Source organism: Ornithorhynchus anatinus, chromosome 2 (genome assembly GCF_004115215.2).
Source record: "Ornithorhynchus anatinus isolate Pmale09 chromosome 2, mOrnAna1.pri.v4, whole genome shotgun sequence".
Classification (NCBI taxonomy): Eukaryota; Metazoa; Chordata; class Mammalia; order Monotremata; family Ornithorhynchidae; genus Ornithorhynchus; species Ornithorhynchus anatinus.
Window position 1 is genome coordinate 30,907,514 of NC_041729.1, and position 12,261 is coordinate 30,919,774.

A 12,261-nucleotide genomic window follows, 5' to 3' on the forward strand; every position below is an offset into this window, starting at 1 on the left:
GGTATAAGTTATGCAATTTCCCCCTTCTTACCCTTCCCATTATATCCTGTTTAGGCTGTGAGCCCGTCATTGGGCAGGGATTGTCTCAATCTGTTGCCGAATTGTACATTCTAAGCATGTGGCATATAGTAAGCGCTCGAATACTATTGAATGAATCCTGATCTCGAGAGCCCATCTAGACAAGAAAGGAAACTTTGTCTCCAAGTGTAGTCAGCTCCAGCAAGAATTTTGCACAACTTGGCCTGTGACTTGGGGGTACATGTATCCCTGGTCATCAGGAACTAGGGTGGCTCTCCACAATCACCCCTTTCACTATTAGTCTACAAATTATTGAGTTGCCTACCAACTCTGTTGGGATTAGACTCTTCCAAGAGCTTAGGACAGGGCTCTGCCTGCAGTAAGCTCTCAATAAATACCATTGATTGCTCTCAGTGGCTCCCAGGCCTGACTGTCTCTATCTGTTGCCGACTTGTTCATCCCAAGTGCTTAGTACAGTGCTCTGCACATAGTAAGCGCTCAATAAATACTATTGAATGAATGAATGAATGATTGGAGTGAACAGCTGGAAGCAGGGTGGCCTAGTGAAGACAGCACAGGCCTGGGAGTCAAAAGGACCTGGCTTCTACTGCCAGTTCCGCTGCTTGTCTCCTCTGTGACCTTGGGCAAGTCATTTCACTTCTCAGTGCCTCAGTTAATCCGTAAAATGGGGATTAAGACCGTAAGTCCCTTGTGGGATCTGGAACGGGTCCAACCTAATTAATTTGTATCTACCCCAGTGTTTAGTATGGTGCCGGGCACGTAGTAAGCGCTTAGCAAACACCATAAAAACAAAAAAGTCACATAACCAGTTTCCACACCCACTAAACGCTTCCGTGGGTCACTCTGCCCTCCCTCTTGGAGGACCAGGGGCTGGTGAGTGAAATGGTAAGTGATATTACTGAAAGGTGCCACCAGGTAACTGTGGTTTTAACATCCTGTTAGAATTTAGATTGTGAGGTTGTTAAATACACCTGGAAGTAAATTGGGATCTTTGTTTTCACAATCCCCCTTTGCTTGTTTTTTGGGTCCCTTTCTCAGCTGAAAGAAAGCCTTTGTTTCTCGGGCCCACCCTCTTTCCATTTCAACCTCCTCTCACCCAGCATGAAGTTAAATCAGCACAAATCTATTTTGTTTTTCTGAGTTTGGGGACTAGATGTCTTCCCCCTTTTCAGGATAATTGGAATAGGCAGCTGCACATCATCCAGTCTCTGCCAGGTGCCTTTATGCCCCAGGTAACGATCTTTTGATCTGCAGCCACAGATACTAAGACCGGAAACCAAACAAGAGTCAGATGGGAGAAGCAGCTGGGCCTTATTCACCCAGAAGCCTTGGAATTGGGATTCGGGCAAAGACAAAGCCATTACCCAATGTTCTTTCTGGCCTCTCAAGATTTGGGCCTGGGGTTTCCTCTCCTCCCCCAGTTTGGCTTTTGTTATTTTGGGTTGGGTTGGTTTTCATGGTGTCAAGCAAGTTTCTATCCTGAGGCAAGAGGAAGAGAGGAATTGTCAGAACAGGGAGTCATGGCACAGGCAGAGGTAAGACAAGAAGCAACCCTTAAGAGAACTGCAATGCCAAGATAGAGCAAATTCTCCTGGTGTCTCTAGTCAATCAGTGGTATTTATTGAGCGCTTACTTGTGCAGAGCACTCAACTAAGTGCTTGGGAGAGACCTTACAGTTGACAGATGATGATGATTATTATAGTATTGAGCATTTCTAAGACCTAGAGTAGATAGAAGGTAATCAGGCTGGACACAGTCCCTGTCCTACCTGGGGCTCACAATCTTAAGTAGGAGGGAGAACAGGTATCGAATCGCCCTTTTGCAGATGAGGAAGCAGGCAGAGGGCATTTAAGTGGCTTGCCTAAGGTCACACAACAGGCAAGTGGTAGTGGAGATTAGAACCCCGGTCCCCTGATTCCCAGGGCCATGCTCTTTCCACAAGAGCTACATGCTTCTCTATCCCTGCTCTCAAGGAGCTTCCTCATCCTCCTGCTTTTCAAGATGCTTGATTATAAGAGCATTAATAGCTACGAGGGACACTGATGCCCCTTTAGAAAATGTGTAACCTTGGATAGATATAGTCCCTGACTAGTTCCCCAGGGCTGCATATTCTCCCTTTTCCAGGGTCTAGTAGCTATCTCAGTTAATTAACCTCTGACCCTGACCTCTAGAGTCAATTCCCCTTTGCCTTCATATGCTTCACTGTTCTTCCCCTTTCCTAGGGGTCCCGGTTTCTGAGCTGAGGGGACTCCTCACCCATTTTGTCTCTGGAGTTGAGTCTCATCAGTTGGAGCCTTTCTTATCGTGCCCCTCAGCCTCTTTCATTCAGTTGTATTTATTGAGTGCTTACTGGTCACAGCACTATACTAAGGGCTAAGGAGAATGTGATAAAACAACAGACAGGCACACTCCCTTCCCACAACGACCTTACAATCTGAAATTATTTTCTACTCACCTGTACCAGCAGTGCCGGAGGCTCAGTTTCTTGTTGGAAGCAGGTCTGGATCCCAGCTGGGGGGGATGGGGGAACTGTGGTGGCTGCTTCCTGGCACTGTCTTTGACCAGCTGCCATGGGGGTGGGGAAGAGAAGTGGGAGAAGAGGAGGGTGGGGGACGAAGCTTCTCCGTGCCTCAGTCACCTCGTCTGTAAAATGGGGATTAAGACTGTGAGCCCCATGTGGGACAGGGACAGCATCCACCCCACTTAGCTTGAATCTACCCTACCGCTTAGTACAGTGCCTGGCACATAGTAAATGCTTAACAAATACCATATCAAGAGAGGGAGCCAGGACCTGTCCCCACAGGGCCTCCTTTTCCACTGGCTTCAAGCCCAGGGGCTTGGCTCCCTGAGCTCAGGGCCCTAGGCGCTGCTGCCCCCACTTTTCATTCATTCATTCAATTGTATTTATTAACCTCTTACTCTGTGCAGAGCACTGTACTAAGCGCTTGGGAAAGTACAATACAACCAAAGTGATACTCCCTGCCCACAATGAGCTCAGTCTAAAATTATAATTATGGTATTTGTTAAGCGCTTACTATGTGCCAAGTAATGATAATGATGGTATTTGTTAAGCGCTTACTATGTGCCAAATAGTAACAATGATGATGGTATTTAAGTGCTTACTATGTGCCAAGCAGTGTTCTAAGTGCTGCGGTAGATACGAGGTAATCAGGTTGTCCCATGTGGGGCTCACAGCCTCAATCCCCATTTTCCAGATGAGGTCACTGAGGCCCAGAGAAGTGAAGCGACTTGCCCAAAGTCACACAGCTAACGTGGTGGAGCTGGGATTAGAACTCATGACTTGTGACTCCCAAACCTGGACTCTTTCCACTAAGCCAAGTACTGTCCTAAACACTGGGGTAGATTCAAAGTAATCAGGTTGTCTCCCGTGGGGTTCACGGCCTTAATCCCCATTTGCAGATGAGGTAACTGAGGCCCAGAGAAATGAAGGGACTTGGCCCAGGTCACACAGCGGACAAGTGGCGGAGTGGGGATTAGAACCCACATCCTCCAACTCCCAAACCCGGGCTCTTTCCACTAAACCACATTGGCAGGGGAGTCGGACATCAATCTGAATAAATAAAATGACAGATCCATATATAATAGCAATGGTATTTGGTAAGCGCTTACTATGTGCGAGGCACTGTTCTAGGCGCTGGGGGGGATACAAGGTGATCAGGTTGTCCCACGTGGGGCTCAGAGTCTTAATCCCCGTTTTCCAGATGAGGAAACTGAGGCCCAGAGAAGTGAAGTGACTTGCCCAAAGTCACACAGCTGATAAGTGGCAGAGGTCGGATTAGAACCTACGACCTCTGACTCCCCAGCCCGGGCTCACCCACTAAGCCACGCTGCTTCTCAAGGATGGTAATTATTAAGCGCTTCCTAATGAGGTGTCCATCCCATGGATTCTATTTATCGTAATTAAGTGGTCTTGTTTTTGTCCGTCCGTCTCCCCCCGATTAGACTGTAAACCCGTCAGTGGGCAGGGATGGTCTCTAACTGTTGCCGAATTGAACATTCCAAGCGCTTAGCACAGTGCTCTGCACATAGTGCTCAATAAATACTATAATGCATTTATATTATTAAATATTTATTTATATTATAGAATTACTATATAATAATATAATTATTGAATAATAATGTTAGTATTTTTAGAATTAGTTAATAATGTTAGTATTTTTTAAGCGCTTACTATGTGCAGAGCACTGTTCTGAGCGTTGGGGTAGATACAGGGTCATCAGGTTGTCCCGCGTGAGGCTCACCGTCTTCATCCCCATTTTCCAGATGAGGGAACTGGGCGTGAGGCCCAGAGAAGTGAAGTGAGTTGCCCACGGTCACACAGCTGACAAGTGGCACAGCCGGGATTCGAACCCATGACCTCTGACTCCCAAGCCCGGGCTCTTTCCACTGAGCCACGCTGCTTCTCGGTAGTATTTTTCAATAGTATTATTGTGCCATAGTGCTATTTTCAATAGTACGCTGGGGTACATACTAATCCTGACGATATTTGTTAAGCCCTTACTGTGGGCCAGGCACTGTTCTAAACGCCGGGGTACCTAATAATCATGATAGTATCTGTTAAGTCCTTACTGCGGGCCAGGCACCGTTCTAAACTCCGGGGTACCTAATAATCACGATGGTATTTAAGTCTTTACTGTGGGCCAGGCACTGTTCTAAACGCTGGGGTACCTAATAATAATGATAGTATTGAAAATACTATAGAATAGGTGGAAAAGCACTGTCGTAAGCGCTGGCAGCGCTATGCGGCTGGATGGGGGGGAGGAGGAAAAGGGGGCAAAGGGGGTGTTGGTGGGGCCGAGGAGGATCCCCCCAGTTGGCGGGAGGAGAGGACCCGCCCCCTGCCAACACCGCCCCTCCTTCCTCCTCTTCCTCCTCCCGCTCCTGCCCCCCAGGACCGGCCCTCCGGCGCCCGCCGCTCACCACCTCCCCTCCGACCCAGGGCCAGACCCCGCTGCCGTCCGGCCCCCCCAGGACCGGCTGCTGCGGCTGCCGCCCCCCACCCCCGGGGCAGGACCCCCGGGACCGACCCCCGGGGCCGCCTCCCTCAGCGCTGGGGCCGCAGCGGGGCCCGGACCCGGGGGTCAGAGATGCCGGACCCCCCGGACCTCCAGCCCGCCGGGCCCCGCGCCCTCTCCTCCTCCTCCTCCTCCTTCTCCTCCTCGGCCCAGACCCACACCCCGGACCCAACACCCCGGTAAGACCGGCACTGACCCCGCACGGGGGGCCCGGGGGTCGGGGGGCACAGGGGTCGGGCCTTTGGCCGCCTCCTGCCACAGTGGCAGGAGAGAAGAGGGCGGGACCCCCGGGATGGTATCTGTTAAGCCCTTACTGTGGGCCAGGCACTGTTCTAAACGCTGGGGTAAATACTAATCATGATGATATTTGTTAAGCCCTTACTGTGGGCCAGGCACTGTTCTAAACGCTGGGGTAAATACTAATCATGGTGGTATTCGTTAACCCTTACTGTGGGCAAGGCACTGTCTAAACCCTGGGGTACCTAATAATCATGATGGTGTTTAAGTCCTTACTGTGGGCCAGGCATTGTTCTAAACGCTGGAATACGTAATAATCATGATGGTAGTTAAGTCCTTACTGTGGGCCAGGCACTGTTCTAAACGCTGGGTTATGTAATAATAATGATGATGGTCTTTGTTAAGCCCTTATTGTAGGCCAGGTACTGTTCTAAACGCTGGAGTACATAATAATCAGGATGGTGTTTGTTAAGCCCTTACTGTGGTCCAGGCACTGTTCTAAAGGCTGGGGTACATAACAATAATGATGATGGTATTTATTAAGCACTTATTGTGGGCCAGGCACTGTTCTAAACGCTGGAGTACATAATAATAATAATGGTGGTATTTGTTAAACCCTTACTATGGGCCAAGCACTGTTCTAAGTGCTGGGGGACATGATAATTATGATGGTGTTTGTTAAGCCCTTACTGTGGGCCAGGCACTGTTCTAAACGCTGGTGTACATAATAATGATGGTGTTGGTTAAGTGCTTACTAAGGGCCAAGCACTGTTCTAAGTGCTGGGGTAGATGCAAGCTCATCAGGTTGTCTTACGTGGGGCTCACAGTCTAAATCCCAATTTTACAGATGAGGGAACTGAGGCACAGAGAAGTGAAGTGACTTGCCCAAAGTCACACAGCTAAGTGGTGGAGCTGGGATTAGAACAGAGCAGACAAGCGTCAGAGTACGGATTAGAACCCATGCCCTTCCAACTCCTGGGCCTGAGCTTTGGCCACTAAACCGGGCCCCCCAGACAGCTCCAGCTCCATCCCCGGGTAACGAAAACAGCGGAGGAACTTGGAACCCCCTTGGGCTCTCCTAACTCGATGGTACTCTCCCGAAAGTTTACCTCAGTGCTCAGCGCACAGTAGAGGCTTAAGAAAGCCCTGCTGATTAAAGAAACAACCTGCAGTTGCCCCACACAGTCTCTCCCTCATTTAAGTGCTTAGTACAGTGCTCTGCACATAGTATGTGTTTAGTAAATGCCATGGATTGATGGACGAGGGCCCCTCTGGAAACGGACAGACGGGAGGAGGAAGGCAGTTGTGTTGATTAAACAGTTACTTTGTGCTGAGCGCCGGGGCAGATGGAGTTCCATCAGATTGGACGCGGTCCCTGTCTGACTTGGGAGTCTGAACCTAAAAGAGGGAAAACAAGTATTTTATGCTCATTATAACTTGTAGGACTCTGTCACTTACCACAGGGCTGCTCCTAGCAACTAACTTGGGAGGGGGAAGGAGTAGAGAAGCGGGTGGCAGGAGTTTCCTTAGGTATCTGTTAAGCGATTATTATGGGCCAAGCACTGTTCTAAACGCTGGGGTACATCTTGATTCTATTTATTCCTATTGTTTTTGTCTGTCTGTCTCCCCCGATTAGACTGTAAGCCCATCAAAGGGCAGGGACTGTCTCTGTTACCGATTTGTACATTCCAATCGCTTAGTACAGTGCTCTGCACATAGTAAGCGCTCAAGAAATACTATTGAATGAATGAATAAATAATAATGATGACGGTATTTAAGCCCTTACTGTGGGCCAAGCACTGTTCTACGCTGAAGTTTCCTTAGGGGACTGAGGTGCCTCCAGCTCAAAGCTGGCTGCATTCCTGTGGGTCAGTGAGGAGGAGAAGATGCTCCGCCTGACCTGTCATTCATTCAATAGTATTTATTGAGCGCTTACTATGTGCAGAGCACTGTACTAAGCGCTTGGGATGTACAATTCGCCAACAGAGACCATCCCTGCCCAATGACGGGCTCACAGTCTAATCGGAGGAGACAGACGGACAAAAACAAGACGACATAATCACGAGAAATAGAATGAAGGGGATAGACACCTCATCAACAAAATAAATAGGGTAATAAAAAATATATACAAATGAGCACAGTGCTGAGGGGAAAGGGGATGGGGAGGAGCAGAGGGAAAGGGGGCTTAGCTGACGGCTTAGCCCTCGGCCAAGGCGGAATTCTGTCTCTGGGATTTAGCTACAACGGTGAAGAAAGCAGGAGTCGGGAGCTGGTGTAGTCCCCAAAGCCTAGCCAGGCCGCTGGACCTGTGGGCTAGTGTGGTTCTAGCAGCAAGGGCCTGCGAATCAGAGGACCCGGGTTCTAATCCTGGTTCCTCCCGTTGTCCGCTGTGTCACCTTGGGCAAGGCACCTCACTTCTCTGGGCCTCGGTTACCTCATCTGTAAAATGGGGATTGAGACTGTGAGCCCCCTGTGGGACAGGGATTGTGTCCACTTGGATTTGTTTGTCTCCACCCCAGCGCTTAGTAGGGTGCCTGGCACATAGGTAAGCGCTTAACAAATACCAGGGTGGCTCAGTGGAAAGAGTTCGGGCTTGGGAGTCAGAAGTCATGGGTTCTAATCCTGGCTCCGCCACTTGTCAGCTGTGTGACCTTGGGCAAGCCACTTAACTTCTCTGCCTCAGTTACCTCATCTGTAAAATAGGGATGAAGACTGTGAGTCCTACATGGGACAACCTGATTACTTTGTATCTACCCAAGTGCTTAGAACAGTGCTTGGCACAGAGTAAGCGCTTAACAAATACCAACATTATCATTATTGTTATATACTGAAATTATTAGAGGAGCCGGATTCTAATTCCGCCTCTGCCACTTGTCTGCTGTGAGACCTTGGGCAAATCTCTTAACTTCTCTGTGCCTCAGATTCCTCATCTGCAAAGTGGGGATTCAGTGTACCTGTTTTCCCTCCTACTTAAACCGTAAACCCCTTGTGGGCCGGGGACTGTGCCTGTCCTGATTAAATTGAATCTACCCCAGTGCTGAGAACAGTGTTTGACACATAGTAAGCTCTTAACCAAAACCACAATTACTATTTGTATGAGTATTATTCTCCCAGTTCCTGCTGCTTCCGGGTGGGGCAGGGACTGTGTCTGACCTGATGAACTTGCATCTACCCCAGAGCTTAGTTCAGTGCTCGGCACATAGTAAGTGCTTAACAAGCTATATAACAATAATAATAATAATAATAATAATGGGCGAGGCGGCAGGGCGGGAGGGGTGAGATAGGAAGAGCTGAGGTGGCTTGGCGGGGGGAAACAGACGTCTGGCAGTCAGGCCATGTCAGAGAAGCGGCATGGGCCCGGGAGCCAAAAGGACCTGAATTCTAATCCCGCTCCGCCACTTGTCTCCTATGTGACTTTGGGCAAGTCACTTAACCTCTCTGTGCTTCATTTACCTCATCTGTAAAATGGAGATTAAGACTGAGAACCCCTGATAAGCTTGTATCTGCCCCAGCGCTTAGTACAGAGCCTGGTGCATAGTAAGCGATCAACAAATATCATTAAAAGAACCAAACCTGATTTTCTTGTATCTACCCCAGTGCTTAGAGCAATGCCTGGCGCACAGTAAGGGTTTAACAAATACTATTTTAAAATAAAAAAGACACCACTCTTCCCTTCCCCAGGGAAAGGTAACGTCTGTCTCCCCCTCTAGACTGTGGATCTGTTTCCGTTATATTGTTTATTGTAGTCTCCCAAGCACTTAGTTCGGTGGTCTGCACACAGTAAGCGCTCAATAAGTAGGATTGGCTGACTGTCTGATTGAGAACACCCCTCTCCCAGCCCCCCATCCCACCGTGGGGGCAGCCGGAAGATCCGGGTAGCTGTGATCCCAGGCGAGGAGACCGCCCAGGGCTGCTATTTGCTCAGCACCACCCTGTTTGCAGAAGGAGCGGTGACGGCTTGGGGTTTGGGGTGGGGCGGATGGACTCCCATAGGCCAGCCCCGGCCAGCAGCCGGGTGCCGAGGGAGCCCCTTCCAGGCCAGCCCAGGGCCCCCTCCCGCCTCCTGGCCCCTACGGGGCTTGGCTCGGGGGTCAGAAAGCTCCCATCCTGGTGCCACCTGGCACCGAAACCTGCCAGGCGGGTTTGCCTAGGTGGAGATAATAATAATAATAATGTTGGTATTTGTTAAGCGCTTACTATGTGCCGAGCACTGTTCTAAGCGCTGGGGTAGAGATAGGGGAATCAGGTTGTCCCACGTGGGGCTCACATTCTTAATCCCCATTTTACAGATGAGGGAACTGAGGCACAGAGAAGTTAAGTGACTTGCCCACAGTCACACAGCCCACAAGTGGCAGAGCTGGGATTCGAACTCATGAGCCCTGACTCCAAAGCCCGTGCTCTTTCCACTGAGCCACGCTGCTTCTCCAGGAGATGGGTCTGCCTTGTGGGTAGCAAGATGCCTGCAGCCCCTGACAAGAGTCTTAGGTAGTATTGGAGCTTTGAGGTGAAGGAAGGTCATCCCCTTCCCCCGCCTCAGGGCCCAGACCCAGACCTGGGGTTTAAAACTGAAAAGACCATCTGTTTTTTGGGGGGCAGGGATGCTCTGAAGGGGTGATTTAGTCTGTGAGCTGCAGCGTAGAGTTAGACAGGTCTTGGAACTTGGGTACTCATTCTTTCTTTATTTTGTGGCATTTGTCAAGTGCTTATTATGTGCCAGGCACTGTACTAAACACTGGAGAAGATACAAAGTAATCAAGCTGGCACAGTCCATGTCCCTCATTTAATCCCCATTTTACAGATGAAGGAACTCTGAGGCACAGAGAAGTGAAGTGAGTTGCTCAAGGTCACACAGCAGACACATGGCGAAGCGGGGATTAGAACGCAGGTCCTTCTGACTTCTGGGTCCGTGCTCTTTCTCTGGCATCTACCTGGTGGCCAGGGTTCAGCTTGGACCGGCGCCGTCCGTCCCTCTCTCCTTGGCTCTCGGGGTCTGGGTAGGCAGTCAGTCACGTGGTCCAGCCCAGGCCCAGAAGAAAAGTGGAGTGGGAGCCTTCCTGGGAAATCGAGAGCTCATTTCAGTTTAGGAAGGAGAAGATAGGAGAAAGAGAGAGAAGCGGTGTGGCCCGGTGGACAGAACGCAGGCCGGGAAGTCAGAAGCACCTGGGTTCAAATCACACCTTCACCACTTTGTCTGCTGTATGAACGTGGCCAAGTCGCTTCACTTCTCTGCACCTCAGTTCCCGAATCTGTAAAATGGGTATTAAGACTGTGAGGCCCATGTGTGACATGGATGGTGTCCAACCTGATTAACTTGTATAATAATAATAATGATGGTATTTGTTAAGCACTTACTATGTGTTAAACACTGTTCTGAGCGCTTGAATGAATGAACGAGTTTCCCCGGAGCTCGGCTCTGATTCACCTTCCGGGTCCATGACCTCCACCGAGGACTCTGGGAAACCCGGCAGCCTGGATGCCACAGCGGAAGCGTCACGGATGGGGAGACTGAGTCCCTGTTCTTTCATTCATTCAGTCAGATTTATTGAGCGCTTACTGCACGCAGAGCACTGTACTAAGCCCTTGGAAAGTACAATTCGGCAACAGAGACAATCCCTACCCAATAACAGGCTCACAGTCTAGAAGGGGGAGACAGACAACTAAACAAAACAAGTAGATAGACATCAATAGCACCAAAATAAATAGAATTATCGATACTCCGTTCCTCTCGGTCCAGCTGGGTTGCCTGTTTCTGTGCCCTTAGGGCCACGTGGGGAACGCGGTGACCGTTCCAGAGACCCTGCTCTTTGTGTCCACCCTGGACGGGAGCCTGCATGCGGTCAGCAAGAGGACCGGCGGCATCAAATGGACCCTGAAAGATGGTGAGAAAAGCGCCAAGGGACGACAGGGGTTGCTAGTGGATAAGCCGCCTGGCCTAGTGGAAAGAGCTAGGCCTGAAAGTCAGAGGACAGAGTTCTAATTCCACCTCTGCCAGTTTCCTGCTCTGGGTCCTTGGGCAAATCACTCGTTTTCTTTCTGCCTCGTTTTCTTCATCTGTATAATGGGGATGAAATACCTGTTCTTCCTCTCAGCTTAGACAGTGAACCCTATTTGGGACAAGGCCTGGGTCCGACTTGATTATCTTGAATCTATCCCAGCACTTCGTACGGTGCATGCCACAGAGTAATCAGTCAATCAATCCACGTTATTTATTGAGTGCTTACTGTGTGAAGAGCATTGTACTAAGGACGTGGGAGAGTACAATACAGCAGCATTAGCAGAATGTTCCCTGCTCATGACGAGCTTACAGTCGAGAGGGGGAGACAGGAGTTAACATGATTAAATAATTTTTAATATATAAGGTGTTTAACCAATATTATTAAGATTATAATTTCTTATTATTAGTGGAGCCTACCTCTTGGTTTCATTCCCCCACTGTAGACCTCTGCTCCCCACGCCCTTTTCTCTAGGAGTGTGTCTGCAGTCACTGTAGGAGTGGAGAAGGAACCGGAACTGAGGCATCCTGGCCCCCACCGGAAAGCTGTCTAGATGGGGCTCCAGAGGGGTTGGGCTCTGGAGAGGTTCGGTGGGGTCGGGGTGAGGGGGTGGGGAGGGCAGGGGAAGACCTGGAACCGTCCCCCTCCTTCACCATGTGTCACTGCACTTTCAGATCCTATCATCCAGGGGCCACTGTACGTCTCAGAGTAAGTGTCCGTGCCTGATGACCAGCTGCCCGGTAGGGTCAGGGAAGGAGGCCTCTAGGACCGTGGACCCCTGGAGGCATGGGGTGGGCGAGGGGTGGAAGATGGCAGTGGGGGCCGGGAGGGTGGCTGAGGTCACCCTTGTTTCATGGAGAGAGCCCCTGGAGAGAAGAAAAAGAGGTGGAGGGGATTTAGGATTAATCAGTGGTGCTTATTATGTGCAGGCCACTGTACTAATTAAGCACCTGGGA

The 12,261-nt window shown here is 50.0% G+C and overlaps 1 protein-coding gene across 1 annotated transcript in view; it reads left to right on the forward strand.

The window, feature by feature from the left end:
- ERN2 (endoplasmic reticulum to nucleus signaling 2) overlaps nucleotides 1-12,261 on the forward strand; it is a 34,001-nt gene that overhangs the window by 5,752 nt on the left and 15,988 nt on the right. The window contains exons 4-6 of the mRNA XM_039911281.1: nucleotides 4,953-5,254; nucleotides 11,074-11,191; nucleotides 11,980-12,013. Coding sequence (XP_039767215.1) covers nucleotides 4,953-5,254; nucleotides 11,074-11,191; nucleotides 11,980-12,013 — 454 coding nt within the window. The remainder of the gene's footprint in view (nucleotides 1-4,952; nucleotides 5,255-11,073; nucleotides 11,192-11,979; nucleotides 12,014-12,261) is intronic.